Here is a 14,409-nt window from a genome sequence, read left to right on the forward strand (position 1 = left end):
CGACTTATTAAATTTTTCCTCCATCGAAACATTTGATAAACTAAATTGGGGGGCTCCAAAGTCTTGGCAACAAATGGTCTAGTGCTAACGTTAGTCTATCTATTTTTTGGTTTCCACCCAGTGTTTGCCACATTGGAGCCCAACAAAGTCAAGATTTACACCGAAAAGTCCTACATTGGGATAAAGCGCTCCATAGCAAGGCAACTCCGTATCCAAGGGAGCTGAAACCCAAGACCTCTAGGTTAAGGATGAAGGAGTACTTAACACTCCACCACAACTCTATCTAATTAGTCTATAAAGACATGCTTTCCTAACCATAGCACTACTTATCCAGTCATTATATATCACTCTTTGCCTAAATAGATTCATATCCCTACCAATATCATGATGCTCCCCTTTCAAAATCACAACGTATAGCCTAAATCTGTCAACTCCATTCAGTAAAACTGCAGATGACGAAAAAAGAATTTCCAACTGATGTCCTACTTTTTTTTTACTTTTTTGATGAAGTAACATCTAATGGCCTCTTTATACAGTCAAGAATATCAGATAAGCCCAACAAAAAGAGTCGCTTATCCGCCAAGGTTGGAGCAAATACCACAACCTCCTGCTAAACCAATTTCTACGTGTATACTGCGCATGATTGCTTTCCTATAATCCAGCTATACTAACTAATTCGAAAGGAAATACGAGACTTGCAGATTACAAAAGGTTTCAGATCAGATGGGGAAATTTGACAGGTCGCGAAATAGCAGCAGCCTCATCACTGAACCTTTAATGTGTAGACATTCTCCAACTGTGCTTAGCAGAATAATTACCTGCTGGCATCATGAGTAACTTCGACTTCCTACTCTATTTGCGGCAAAAGCAGCAATAGTACCTTGTATCAGCAAATAGTCTGCATCCGAAACTGCATCAAGAATCCAACTATCCAGGCTGATGCACCTCTGGCTTCAAACAGTAAGATCACAAAAGAATGATACAAGCATCGACTATCTCCAATCCCTGCAGTGGCCACACCTCCAACCGGTTTCCCCAAAGACCTCTTCAACCCAAGGTGAGCAATGACTGTGTATCCATATGCCACACATTTGACAACAAAGATCAGGGCATGGCTCAGAATGGGAACACATCTTACAAGGGACAGTGACAGCAGCAGAATCTATGCTAAGTGCATGCTCATGCTGAAAGTAAGACATATCAGAAAGTCCATCTGATGGAAACCCCAACGATGTGTCAACATTGTCTGTTAAATTAGCAGATCCATCAGGAGGGCCACAATCATCAGATGCAAGTAATTCATTGAAAGAGAAATAGGTCTGAGGTTCAAACTCCATATCATCATACTGGAAATCATCATATTCAAACATTATGCCTTCCTCAAAACCATTTCTGGACGTATCCCATTCAACCTCAACAGGTGTGGATAATTCAACATTAGTGGGGTTGTTGGCAAAAGGAGTGTCTGAATCCTTATCCATTCCTCCATTTCTTCTTACTGGCAGTTTAGCACCCCGTTCTACATTAGCTGGTATTTCTTCTGCAGAAATCATTATGTTTCCTCCAAAAAAATCAGCATTGGGAGGATTGCTTGCAAGAGAAGAATCCAAATCATTCTCATTCTTTACATGCCTTCTCACAGGCAATTTTTTAGGACCCAGCACAGACATTGCTGCAGCATTCCATTCACAATCAGCTTCTGGGAATTGCTCACTAAATTCTTCTGAAGTAGAAACAAAATGAGAATAATCATCCTCTTGATATACGTTGTCCTCCGTAGAAGGCACCACTTGAGTAGACATCTCGTCATCCATGTGTAGCTCTGAAATCATCCCAGAACCAAACTCCATATCTGAATTATCTATCTTTAAAGCCTTTGTGCGCATTCTCTTTTCTTCCAACTGTTTTTTGCTTTCTGGATTCAAATAAGGACAGATAGGTATTCTAGTCCTACGGCATCTAGAACATTTGAACCCCATAACGTCATTAACTTTTGACTCTTGAAGTCCAACAGCATCAGCATGAAACCAATCTGCAAACTCGCAATGCATCAATTATTGCTCTAAACCTAAAAAGAAATGTAACATATATTCAAGATTAACAGAGTAAAAATAATTCCTCCCAGGAACAAACTTACTTGAACAGGTTTCACAACGGATGTACATCAAATAAGGATCATATGGATTGCGACAAAGGTGACAAGTAGGTATGAGAGATTCCCCGTCCGGATTGCCTTTCAGAAGTATGTTTCTGAATCTAAAATCAGTGCCAGCGTCTTCACTCTTCTTTTTCCAAATGACACCTAAGTTGCGGCTGTTGCGCTTTGTTTTTGCTGTGGAGTTCGAGGAATTGCCATGCTTCATCGCAGAAGAATGCTTCAAAGTGGCAACGGAAGCTGATGGACGGTTAAAATTACTAACATTTAGTCCTTTGTTGGCTGATACTGACTTTGGAAGGTATTTTCCTTGCAGGAGTAAAGGACTTTTTGGAGATTCATCAATGCATTTACCTTGAGAAAGGGCTCTATTTTGGTTACACTGTTTGCAAGTGTTTGTAGCATCAACTGTTGAACTAACTGTACAGTGCTCATGACAGAGACCTGCAAAAAGAGATAATATGGATTAACTTCCAGACCAACTAGCTAGACTGCATGACAACATGATAGTAACTGATACAAGAAAAAGATGATATATTATAGTACCTTTGCATGTATTGCACTTAAACGCATTCCTGAGAAAGTGAGATCGCATAAATAAGCGAACATGAGAAAAAGAAGAAAAGAAACTTTGATAAATGCATAAATGGATACCTGAATAGCACATCCGTTTGACATGAAACACAACAATACTTATCATTGCCATCTCTCTTCTGTACTAGATAAGAGAAGATATCTTTACAAGGAGCCCAAGGAGCCCTTAAAGGTTTTTTCTGCATAAATGCACTTGTAGGTTTGTTTGCGGAAGGAAGATCTTTTCCCACTTTTTCTTCATACTCTTTTATAAGATACAAAGGAATCCGCAACTCAGAAAACCAATATTTTTGCTTTCCATCCTGTGTTTGCTCTACTTCTACTACACTCTTCATCACACGAGATGGGAGATGTTTCTGATTCCCAAAAGCAACACCATACCTAATCTCATTTTCAACAACTCTTTTGTCGCATATGTAAGCATTTCTAAAAGCTGAAGCTTCTGTTTCTGGACCTTTCCCATCTTGGATGCTCTGTTCGGGACGAACAAGGTCACTCCATCTCACGTGCATATCTAGATACCTCACCTGCAAGGGAAAAGAACAACTTCTTCACTAAGATTAAACATCAGAAGAAACACTTGATCAGATGCAGCAAAAGCTTGTCACATAAAGGAGCTTAAATCTCTTTATCAATATATCTCAATCACCTGAAGCGCAAGCTGTGATGTGGTCTTACACATATCAACTGCAGCCCGCCAAACAAGCTGCCTATTTCTTTTGGCAGTCTCAGACCCTTCAGCATAATAAATACCAGGTATCTTTCTTACACCACCTGCAAGAGAATAAGCTGTTTAATGTAATCTCGTGGCATTTATATTTGTGTTCCACTGAAATTATGGTAAGATGTAATGGGATATTCCTTCTTTTCAACAAGTGAAAAATTGAAGATCTGCAGTACAAAAAAGGTAATGGGGGTATCTCAAAGACACCTTCAAGTGCAGCTTTCTTCACCATCCTTCGGGGTAGAGTCCCTTTCTGGAATATAAACTTAGAAATCAAGCCACCTCTCCACCAAGTGAAATCAGTTGGTACATCCTGGCTCTCATCAGCAGTGGCTTCAACAATAGCAGCCATTGGTTTCCTACCACGTCTCCCTGGTTTACGCTTTTGAGTTGATCCAGCAGCACCAGCAGCTGAATGAGTGATAGAAGACTCAAATGGTCCACCGTCAACAAGTTTTGTCCAATCCATAGAAAATGCAACGAGGCGGATATTCTCCTCAAACTACAAACATAAATCCATATACTACATTCATCAGCACAAAGAACATGACATTCTACAAATAAAAGCATATGTAGGAAGTAATAGATGTCAAATGTTAGACATATAACAAAGTATCTATTTTTTGAATTATTCTAATAGCACGATGCAGTTAAATGCAGAGTTCCCAAATAAAGCCACAAATGGTTAGCCCTTCCAAATTCTATAGCAGCCTATAATTGCAAAATTCTGTTGGAATTCAAATAATGTGCAACCAAGAAATCAAGGCTGCAACTTAAGCAAATGGAATTTTCTGTTGGTTTCTGGATTTCATACTTCAGACCAAGATTGATAACCACAAACATGATCATAAGCACTTAGCCCACTTGCAGCAGAAAGAATACTCACTTAATGAACCAACGACGGGACAGAAATTACATGTGCAGATATCATGTATATCCTGCATCACATTACTCAAAAGCTGTTCACTGCTGATCCCTAATGGCAATAACTCCACATCCCCCTTTCTCTTTGCCATGCAAACCTTTCATTATTTTACCAAGTTACTTTGGCACAAAAGACAAAAGGCAAATTAAGATAAATTGGTTTCTTCAGTAATCCTCCACCAACTCTTATGGCTTTTGACCTCCCCTCCTAATCCAACAGCTTAGAATTTGTTGTATGTTTAGACATGACCCACCTAGTGTTCGTGAGGCTAAGAAAAATACCCATAATTAAGCAATGAATTTGCAATGGTGGAGGAACAGATGGTTGTTCGTCTCCCTGAGTTGTTACAAAGAAAGAACCTAGACACCAATTGCATTCCTTTCATGAGTAAGGCAAACCCTCTTAACACCATCCACGTAAAACACTTCACTGTGGTAGGTGTTAAGTTTTTCCAAATGAAGTTGCATTGGTATAGTGGCCTCCCAGAGATCATACATTTCTCTTTTGAATGCACTATTAAATGTGACACATCCTCCTTTCTGTGCTTCCAAAAAAATCTCTGGCTCTGTTGTGATACCATTGGAACCATCTAGTTTGCCAAGTAATGTTGTCACCCCCTCCACTTCCCAATCATTCAGAAATCTCCAGAAGGAAAGGTCCCGCCCTTGGATTGCAACACCCACACACTCTTGCCTTAGGATTGTTGCATATAGTAAACAGATCAGAGAATAGTTCTTATACTCACTAAGAGGAGCTTGATCAACCATTATTCTTTCCAGAACTGAATCTTACTACCATTACTTACCTTGAGGTTTTGTGCTTCCAGCAGATGCCACAAGGTCCCTGATAAATTTCCATACTCCAGCTCCAAAGGGTTCTATGACTGTTTTAGTACACTACGAGCTTGTCTCACAAAACTTTGCCTTGATTACCTCCTTCCAAAGGGCATTTCCCTCATCATTATATCTCCAAAACCACTTTATCAATAAGCTATTATTCTGTAGCCTTAAATTTCTTATTCCCAATCTACCCTTTTTTGCGAAGTAATATTATTTCCCAGTTTACCAAGCAGTACCCCTTCCCTTCTTTGCAGTCTCGCCATAGGAAATTCCTCCTCAACTTATCCAGCTTCTTTACAACTTTGGAGGGGATGGGGACATCACATATGTGATGAGAGAGTCTAAAACAGAGTTTATTATCTCCTAGTGACAAGTATTGAGCATTCCACCTAGCTAGTTTTCATCTCTGTTTTTTCCACTATGTCTACCCAAATCTCCACTGCCTTGTGCTTGCTTGAGAATGGCATGCCAAGGTAAGTTGTTGGTATATCCTCCGCTCTACACCCTAGAGTGTATTTGCCAATTCTTGAATTTGAGGGACCTCCATGATGAGAAAAAGACTGTTTTCCCCCATTGACCCTCAAACCTGATGATGCTTCAATAACTGGCAGCAGTTGGCATTTTCCCCTTTATTATTGCACATAAAACATCACCTACATAATGACATCCCTTTTTTCTTTAATTTGCTTTTAGTTAGATAAGCATTATGTGTGATCAGCCACATAAAACAGCATACCTTTGTAAGGTATCTTGATGCTTCCCTGACCAGTAAGTAGGGGTGCACCTCTGGCTATTAATTGCCTTGTAGCATTAATCAACATGGAACTGGTCATTCTTTTGCCTAATCCAGATAATGATGTCAGGTATCACATCATTTAAGACCACCTTGTCTAAACATTCAATAAGAGTCCTTCAAGGAACCTCTTAATCAAAACAATTTCGTAAAAGGCTTATACCTCACTTTGTTCCATTCCAACATCTATAATAAAGGTCCTATATTTTATCATCAAAGTTGTGTTTCCAATCCAAGTGTCTTGCCAAAACCTTGTAGGTCTGCCATTTCTGATCTTGATCTTTATGTTGGTTCCAAAATCTTGTTATAAGCTGCAAATGTGTTTCCTTATGCTGCCTACCAGTGTTTCAAGTATTAAAAGGGCTAGCAAATCACTGGGTTTTATTCTCTATATTTTTCAGAGATCAACATTCTCCACTAGCTTTGTTGCTTCTTCGCCATATATCCACTACCACTTCATTAGCGAGCAACAATTATGTGTTGCACCCAAGGATGTGGCCTAGTGGTCAATGAAAAGTGACTGAGTTGAACTCCCAATGGAGACAAAATCTCATTTGTCCTAGCCTTGGTGAACAGAGTTACCAAGTACCTATTGTTGGTAGGAGGTGATGGGTATCCCGTGGAATTAGTCGAGGTACGCGAAAGCTGGCACAGACACCATGATCATCCCAAGAAAACCATATTTTCTCAATTATGTACGTCAAGCAGAGACCTCCACTTCTTTTCTCTTTCAAAATCATGTTCCACTTTACCAAGTAAAAATCCTTCCTTTCCTTGTTGCCATAACACAAAAAGTTCTTCCTTGTTTTACGGAGGTTTTTCATCACAGTAACTGGTATTTAAATTAAAGACCTCGCTGTTGATACGAATCCTGCCTCCCAAGGATAAGTAATGTATTTTCCACATAATATGTTTCTTTTTACATTTCTTCGATCTTTTGCCACCTGTTTTTCCTTGAATGTAGACCCTAATAAAAGGTATTCTAAGGAGATCATCAGTCTGACAACCTAAAACATAACCAAGTCTGTATAAATCTAGCACCTCGTTAGCAAAAACATGAGTCTTTTCTCTAGTTAAGCTTCAAACCATCCACAACTTCAAGAAGTAATAAAATCAATCATAGATAACTCAAATGTGACTTCTCTGCTCCACATAACATGAGAGTATTTTTTCCTGCAAACTGAATGTGAGAGACTTCCACCCAGAATAGTCATAAGCCCAAACTCAAAAATGCTTAATCATCGGTAAAGAAAAACCTTATATACTAATAACCTAAGACCATCATGATCTTCCATAACCAGGTTTTTTTGTTGTTATCTGTTATTTCTTGTACTTCAATAACTTCTTTTTCTGGACTGTTTTTCCTTGATCCAAGCTAAGGGTCTAGCAGAAACAACCTCTCTACCTCTAAGGTAGGGGAAAGCAGGGGCAGACCCACGTTGAGTCCAGGGTGTTCACCCGAACACCCTTGGCAAAAAAATACACGATATATATAAGGTAATTTTAAGTATTTTGTAGATGCATGTATTTTGAACCCCCTCTGTAACATATAAAAATAGATGGCTCAATGGTAAAACCCCTAATATATTAAGCTGCACGCCCCAAGTTTGAATCCCTGCAACAACATTATTTATTTTCCTTTATAGTTTCAATTTATTTTTGTTTTAAAAAATCCGTTCTGTTTTCAAGCATTTTTTATTTCAAAAATGTGCCAAAAGTGTGGTTTATAACCCAAAAAAATTCAAAGGGCCCATTTCGAAAGACTTATTTACACATTTTTATTTTTATTTTTCGAACCTCCTGAACGAAAATTTTGGGTCCTCCACTGGGGGAAAGGTCTGTTTACACTCTACCCTCCCTAAACGTCACTCTGTGGGACTACACTAGTATGTGGTTGAATTTATTATTACAAAAAAAAACGTAGAGCTACAACATTTACTCCACCCAATTCATTTGTTGTTGAACCCCATGCCTTTCACCAAACTAAGAAAGTATGACCAGCTAACATGATCAAAAGCCTACTCTAATGCCCAGCTTGCATATAACCCCGCCTCCTCTTGTCTCATTCTGCTTCTTAGGCATTCATATGAACGAGTACTGTATCCAAATTGATTATAGACTACTTTTTTTGGAATCCTACTTCCAAAGGTGATTTCTCTTTTGGGAGCTGCCACTCCTCTTTGACAGGCTCCACCATCTTTTCCTAAAACGGGAAGTTACAATCTCCAAATAGACGCATTTCACTAAACACTATATGCTCCCTTCCTAAAGTGGATGTGGAGGATATCAATAATCTATTCTTAAAATGTAATGTTACATGTGTAATTTAGCTTTTTTTCCCTTTAATCCCAGGGCATCAAATGAGCTTTGAGCTCCCCGGATTTCCTCCTCACTTGGCAAAAGACAGACATGACAAAATCTTCCCACAAAAGAACACTATCCCTGTTGTTATATGATGGGGTCATGTGAAAGGAAAGATATTCTAGAGTCTTCAAAGAAGGGTCAATATTGTGAACCTTAAACCTAAATATATAATTCATATGATGAACATGGATGTACATTTTTGCTAACAATGTTATAGAGTCGGTTATCAACACATACTTTTCTTAGCTCTTGATACTCTCTACAATGTTCTCTTTATGAACAAACTTACTCCAACATTTTGCTGGCAACATCAATTAAATATTCATGTTACCTACCAAAATGTATACATTTCGAAAGAAATATCCATAGAATCGAAAAAAAATATGATCGACACAAAATATAAATGTGTAGGCTTGTCAACATGAGCTCCTTAACTTATTTAAACATCGTTATGTCACATCAATTGTCAGACATTTTCAGATTCAATTATAAGTGCATCTTCAGTTAAATGAATTACGCTACCAAGAAGCCCCTAGTACTACTAACATAAAGTACTATTCAATGCTCAAAAAAAATAAACAAAATACAATTCTTATCAACTAGTATGGTGAATCGAGAAGTGGCAACAAACATTTTAAGAGAAACAATGGGAAAAAAAGTCGATATCACACTAGCTAACACTAACATATACAAAATTCTGCAAAAAACTTACTTCGAGCAAAAGAGACTTTATCAGACTGCAACTAGAAGCTTGTTCTGCCTGTTTACGCCATTGCTTTCTAAAAGCTGCACTCTGAAAAGGGCCACCTGTCAGGCCAGTTAAGCTCTCCTCCATCAATATAATATATGTGGCAATACCAAAAAGACTTCCCTCACCACCCTTTGCAGGACGTAGACCACTAAGTATCTTCACAGCCCCCTTAATGGCATTTGATGCTGCAGCATTCAACAAGCACCCTCTCTTACTAGCCACAATAGCCTTACAACTAAGACACCAACTACATCTTTCCCTTGGTACTTCCACGAGTTTCTTTTCTGTATTCGGCCAAAAAAAACGCACTGCTACTGCTGAGAAAGCTTTAGCTTGAAGCAGAAAACTTGCAGATATTTGTTTACGCCTATTGTCTGAAACACGAGTCTCAGATCCCTGATTTTCTTCAGAAGAAAGGATAGCTAGACTAGCAGCAGCAGATGCCGCAAATTCTCCATGCAGGTAACTATTTATATATCCTTGAGGTTTGAAAGATGAACCCATGTATAAGCAACCTCTTCCGTGGGACACCATGACACCAGCATAAGTACCATTAATTAGTTCCAAGTAGTTACTGTGGCTTGAACTATGTATAGCAGTCTTTACCAAATTTGGGCCATCTTGTTCAGTCCACTCAGAAGGAATAAGTTGATGGTCAGCTGAACCAGTACATGCAATGGATTTCACTTGAATTTGTTCAGATGGAAACGAATCCATAGGTGTGTTACTCTGTTTTGCTATAGAATCAATATTTGCTAGACAGAGACCATCAGGTCGGGAAACTGCACCAAGATTCTCATTCTGCATAGGTTCCATCGGGAAGTTGCCTAGAAGAGCATTTCCTGGACCATATCCAGTGACACAACTTGCAGTATTCTCCACCCCAGGGCTTTGTGATGACGTAAGGCAACCACCTGTTGTGCCTTCTCCTTGCCTCCTAATTTCAGAAAGTCCATCATTGGGGAATATGATATTGGCTGGAAGTTTCCAGTACTGAATAATTCCTTTGCATATTTCCAAATATAAGGAATAATGCTGCACATTGGCATTGAGCGCATGTAGGACCTTGGGTATGTCTTTGTCATAGTAGTATCTGACACTACAATCTGACCCAGCCAAAGTCTTCAACCTATAATAGACGATTAAAAATTACATTAAAAAGAGAGACAGAGGAAGATTTCAGCATGAACTACTTAAGATTAAGGGATTTATATATCTCCACCGAGAATATCCCATAATCAAATACTGCAATTTAACAGAGCCAATAAACATAGAAGTTGAGAGACGTACACAAGTAGATGATTGCAAGTACCCATAAAGACTTGTCCATAGGAATCAACACCAAACACCTCTGATCCTTTCAGCGTTGTTCCCCTTGTAATTTTGGGCTCAAGCTCATTGACTGTGCACTCAGGGCAATACCATGCTCCTTCGGGTATATACATCTTGCAAACACCAATGCACCTACCATGGTAAGATGATGGACAGCCATCACAGCAAAGTAATGTTCCATCCATACCGCAGAGACGGCACTCATCACCATTACCATCTTGATCAACATCACGAATGGAATCTTGTCCACTAACTTTGAGACCCAAAGAAATAGTATTAGAAGAGATATTTGTTTCACTGTTTTCTTTACTAAGCTTGATGGCTTCCTGGTCCTTGCAAGCAGAAGTTTTAGAGTACCGTGGATGCACTCTGCGTGGTCCAACAACTGGGGCAAAAACTGTACCACCATCTGAATCAATTCCTACCTCTGATTCCTCGCGCATATCAATTTCTTCTCTTAGCTCTTCAGAATCTAGGACACTGTCGCACAAGATCTGCAGAACTATGAGTTTCTTCCCAGCAGACAATGAGTAGTATTCCTTCTCCAAAGTATGGGGATAAAAACCTTTCCAACCATGTTCATCAGTGTACCCCATTCCCGTTAAATAGTGAACTAGATAAGTAGCCCAAGTCATTGTATCAAGCAAGCTCCAATCAATGTTCCTACGACCAGGCACAATAGTTAAGCTCCCAAAATGTAAACTACTATATTGTATAATCATACAGAAACCTAAATAAGAAATCCTGAAAGCACAACTACACTGGTTCTTGCTTATACTGAAATAAATACATTAATTACGCATTTCAAGATCTCCTCCATGAAAAATACAGTGACAGGAAAGTCAACAAAAGTGAATAACTGCTACTGCTTGCAAAAATGATACATAATCATCAGAAAAAATATTCAAGCACAAGGGCAGGACAAATTGCAGTGGTTGGGGAACAGTAAAGAAATTTCAAAAGTAATTGCAGCAAATGGAAGTTGAACCACCCAATCATGCAGGCACCCAAATGGCCCTGGAAACACATCTAGATTCTGGAAGGCCAAGATACCACACAAAGTGGCCTGTTTAATGTGGTTACTGGCTAAGGAAGCTGCGATGACACATGAGAATTTGATGGAGAGGGGGATTCCACTATGCGCTGGATGCTTTTTTTTGTGGGGAACCTGAAGAGACAGTCGATCAGGCGTTCATCCATTGCAAGGTCACTGGCCAATTGTGGAATCCATTTCTAAGGCTCAAAAACATCTCATGGGCCATGCCTAGTAGTATTTCAGAGGCCTTGTACAGTTGGGAAGAAGCAGGATCACAAGCAAAGAACAGAAGCAACTGGAAAATCATTCCTGCTGCGATTTGGTGGACTATATGGAATGAGAGAAATCTTAGAGTTTTTGAGAACAGGAAGAGTAATATGCATCAAGTAAAACTGAATTGTATTCTAACTTTGTGTTTTTGGTTTAATCAGATTTACTCTAATGACACTGTCTCTATTATTGATGTTTAAGACTCATTATAGGGATAGGACAGTGCCTTTAGAGTTCATAATGTAAATATGGTTTTCAGTACAAACTCGCCCAAGAGCAGATCCCAAACATACAAACAATGTCATACCACGATTAATTAAGACAACTAAACTGTCAGGAAAGTATGGCATTCAATGCCTTAATACAGGCAAAGTCAAACTGCATAAGGACATACTGTAATGGAACTTCATGTCATAAACCATCATTTGTATTCTTCTTCTGACAAGTTATCTAGCTTTTAGTCTATTTTACTATGTCGGTGTCATAATCAAGGCATTCTTCAAGTTCAATGATGCATTTTTTGGAAGGACAGCATGACAGGAAGCACCTCCCAAAGGATTCAAAACCAAAAAAACATTAAAGTAGAACTGACTAAAACTAGGTCCAACAGATCTTCAAAAAATACCCTAAATGAAATAGGCAAATATACTCACCTTAGGCATTTTGATGCAAACTCAGAACCATCAGATGACAGCTTCTCAAGGTGACGCCTCAAAACACGCATTAGAGCAACATGAACAGAGTCCAGCAACGAGTTTGGAACAGAACAGCTGAGTGCACCCACAAAGTCATCAAGCCCAAAGGGACTCAGAAACAATGTGGTACTAAATGTCCGTAAAAAGCTATAAATGGACAAAAGGTGTGATACATACTCCTCTGGAATACCAATATTGCCAGAAGATGGAGGCAGTTCAGGTGCAGGAACAAGAGGTTTTTCCACCTCGGAACTTAAATCCTGCTCCTCGTCATCTTCAGAAAAATCGCTCAGTGAATCGGCATCAGTATATACTTGCATCTTCTCAAGTTTAACAGGACAATCATTCCTCAAGTCACTCGAAACTGGCACTTCTACAATCCTATCAACTACAGCACTTACTGGCTCAGCCTTAATCTCAACCTGAGAAGCAACATCCTTTACCTCACTACCTGTCAACATTTCATTCAACTTTTTCTTCCTATCCAACCATTCACCAACCAACTCATCCTCGTCAACCAAAACCTCGTCCAATTCACCCGTATCCAAATCTTCGCTATCACCATCATCATATTCAACCCTATACAACCCCGAATCATACAACATAATCTTCCCCAAAAACAACCCATTTCCCTCAAATTCCTTCCTCACATACCTACCCACCAATGATTTAGGCTTCAACCCAACAGCCCTTTTCTTTCCATCCTGATCAACCTCCACATTTGTAACATCCTTTCTTCTCCTTTTCCTCCCTCTCCGTTCTGATCTCACCACACCACCCTCCATTCCACAAACCCAACTCAAATTCCAATACGATTCACACCATACACCAAAAAAATCCACCAAAATCAAAATCTGGGGTTCCTTCCCCTCACTCAACAATCGCACTTTCCCAACAAAAATCCACTAAAATTTTACCCTTTTACAAATTCTTCCTTCAGATCGCAAAAAAAAAAAAAAAAATCAGCACAATCTTACCATTTTTTACAAATCTAAAACTACCCTTTACAGAAAAAAGAAAGTTCAACATACATAAACACACAAACACCATATAAAACACATAAAAATCTTACCTTTTTAAGAAAAAACCGCAAGCACCGCCATTGAATAGCCAAATGGGATAATGAAAATGTATAGATAAGAGAAAAGGGGAAAAGGGGTTATAGCCCTAAATACCAAAAGGCAAAATCAAGATTCTTCAGTAGCCAAAGTTTAATGGTGTGGGCTTTCTGGATATTATTTTCATTACCCAAAGCATTACTCAGTGAGTCAATGATTCAAAAAAAATTAGTCATTTCAATGTTTTGATTGTTTTACGAGGAAAATATTTTCCACTACCTAGTTATTTTTCGTTTGTGATATTGGACGATAATTATTTTTAAAAATTACTTAAATATTTGATTGTTTTATGAGGAAAATAATTTTCATCGAATAGGGAGGGAAATGACTTTCCTCGCTTTTTCGGCGATCGTTATTTTTCATTATAACTATCATAGTCCTGACCATAGTTATTTTTCGTTACAGTTATTGTAACTTTCGGTTACGTACGACGGTTTCAACCAACATTTAAAAATTATTAATTTTTAGTAATTGGTTTTTTTATTTAAGTGATAATTAATTTATTAAACGTTATTATTGATCATAAATAAATAAGTAATTACAAATATTTATTATGACTCAGATCATATCTATTACATTATCTGACTCTAGATAATTCAAATTGACAATTTTTATGTATTTATTTTAATTTAAAAATATGTTTATCGTTTGACTAGACGAAATTAAACTTTTGCTTGTTAAATTGTATCTGTACTTTTAAATATGAAAAAATAAATACATGTTGATATGTTATACGGTAAATTGCAATACTTTTTAATGAGTATCATTCTTGACTAATGTTAAAGTTGTAATTGTGAACGATTCTTTAATATA

At 38.3% G+C, this 14,409-nt stretch overlaps 1 protein-coding gene across 2 annotated transcripts; it reads right to left on the minus strand.

Annotated features, from left to right (window-relative positions):
- Positions 1-467: 467 nt before the first annotated feature.
- Positions 468-13,960, minus strand: LOC101266795 (DDT domain-containing protein PTM). 2 transcript variants are annotated; one of them, XM_010315019.4, is made up of 11 exons: positions 13,551-13,960; positions 12,437-13,412; positions 10,436-11,140; positions 9,107-10,274; positions 3,681-3,975; positions 3,399-3,523; positions 2,810-3,276; positions 2,702-2,730; positions 2,510-2,599; positions 2,138-2,395; positions 468-2,032 (listed from the first exon to the last, which is right to left on the minus strand). In XM_010315019.4, the coding sequence occupies exons 2-11, from the start codon at positions 13,261-13,263 to the stop codon at positions 993-995; spliced, it is 5,004 nt and encodes a 1,667-aa protein (XP_010313321.2). In that variant the 5' UTR covers positions 13,264-13,412; positions 13,551-13,960; the 3' UTR covers positions 468-992. The 2 variants fall into 2 exon arrangements, with proteins under 2 accessions (XP_010313321.2, XP_004251373.2); XM_004251325.5 differs by having other exon boundaries at positions 2,138-2,599.
- Positions 13,961-14,409: the final 449 nt, after the last annotated feature.

The sequence above is a fragment of the Solanum lycopersicum genome, chromosome 11 (genome assembly GCF_036512215.1).
Source record: "Solanum lycopersicum chromosome 11, SLM_r2.1".
NCBI classification, from domain to species: Eukaryota; Viridiplantae; Streptophyta; class Magnoliopsida; order Solanales; family Solanaceae; genus Solanum; species Solanum lycopersicum.

Coding starts and splice junctions, on each gene's coding strand:
- LOC101266795 (XM_004251325.5), bottom strand. CDS start 13,263: ATGGAGGGTGGTGTGGTGAGATCAGAACGGAGAGGGAGGAAAAGGAGA. Junction 3,976..9,106: donor TAAAGTCTCTTTTGCTCGAA/GTAAGTTTTTTG, acceptor TTATGTTTGTAG/TTTGAGGAGAATATCCGCCT. Junction 3,524..3,680: donor GAAGAAAGCTGCACTTGAAG/GTGTCTTTGAGA, acceptor ATTCTCTTGCAG/GTGGTGTAAGAAAGATACCT.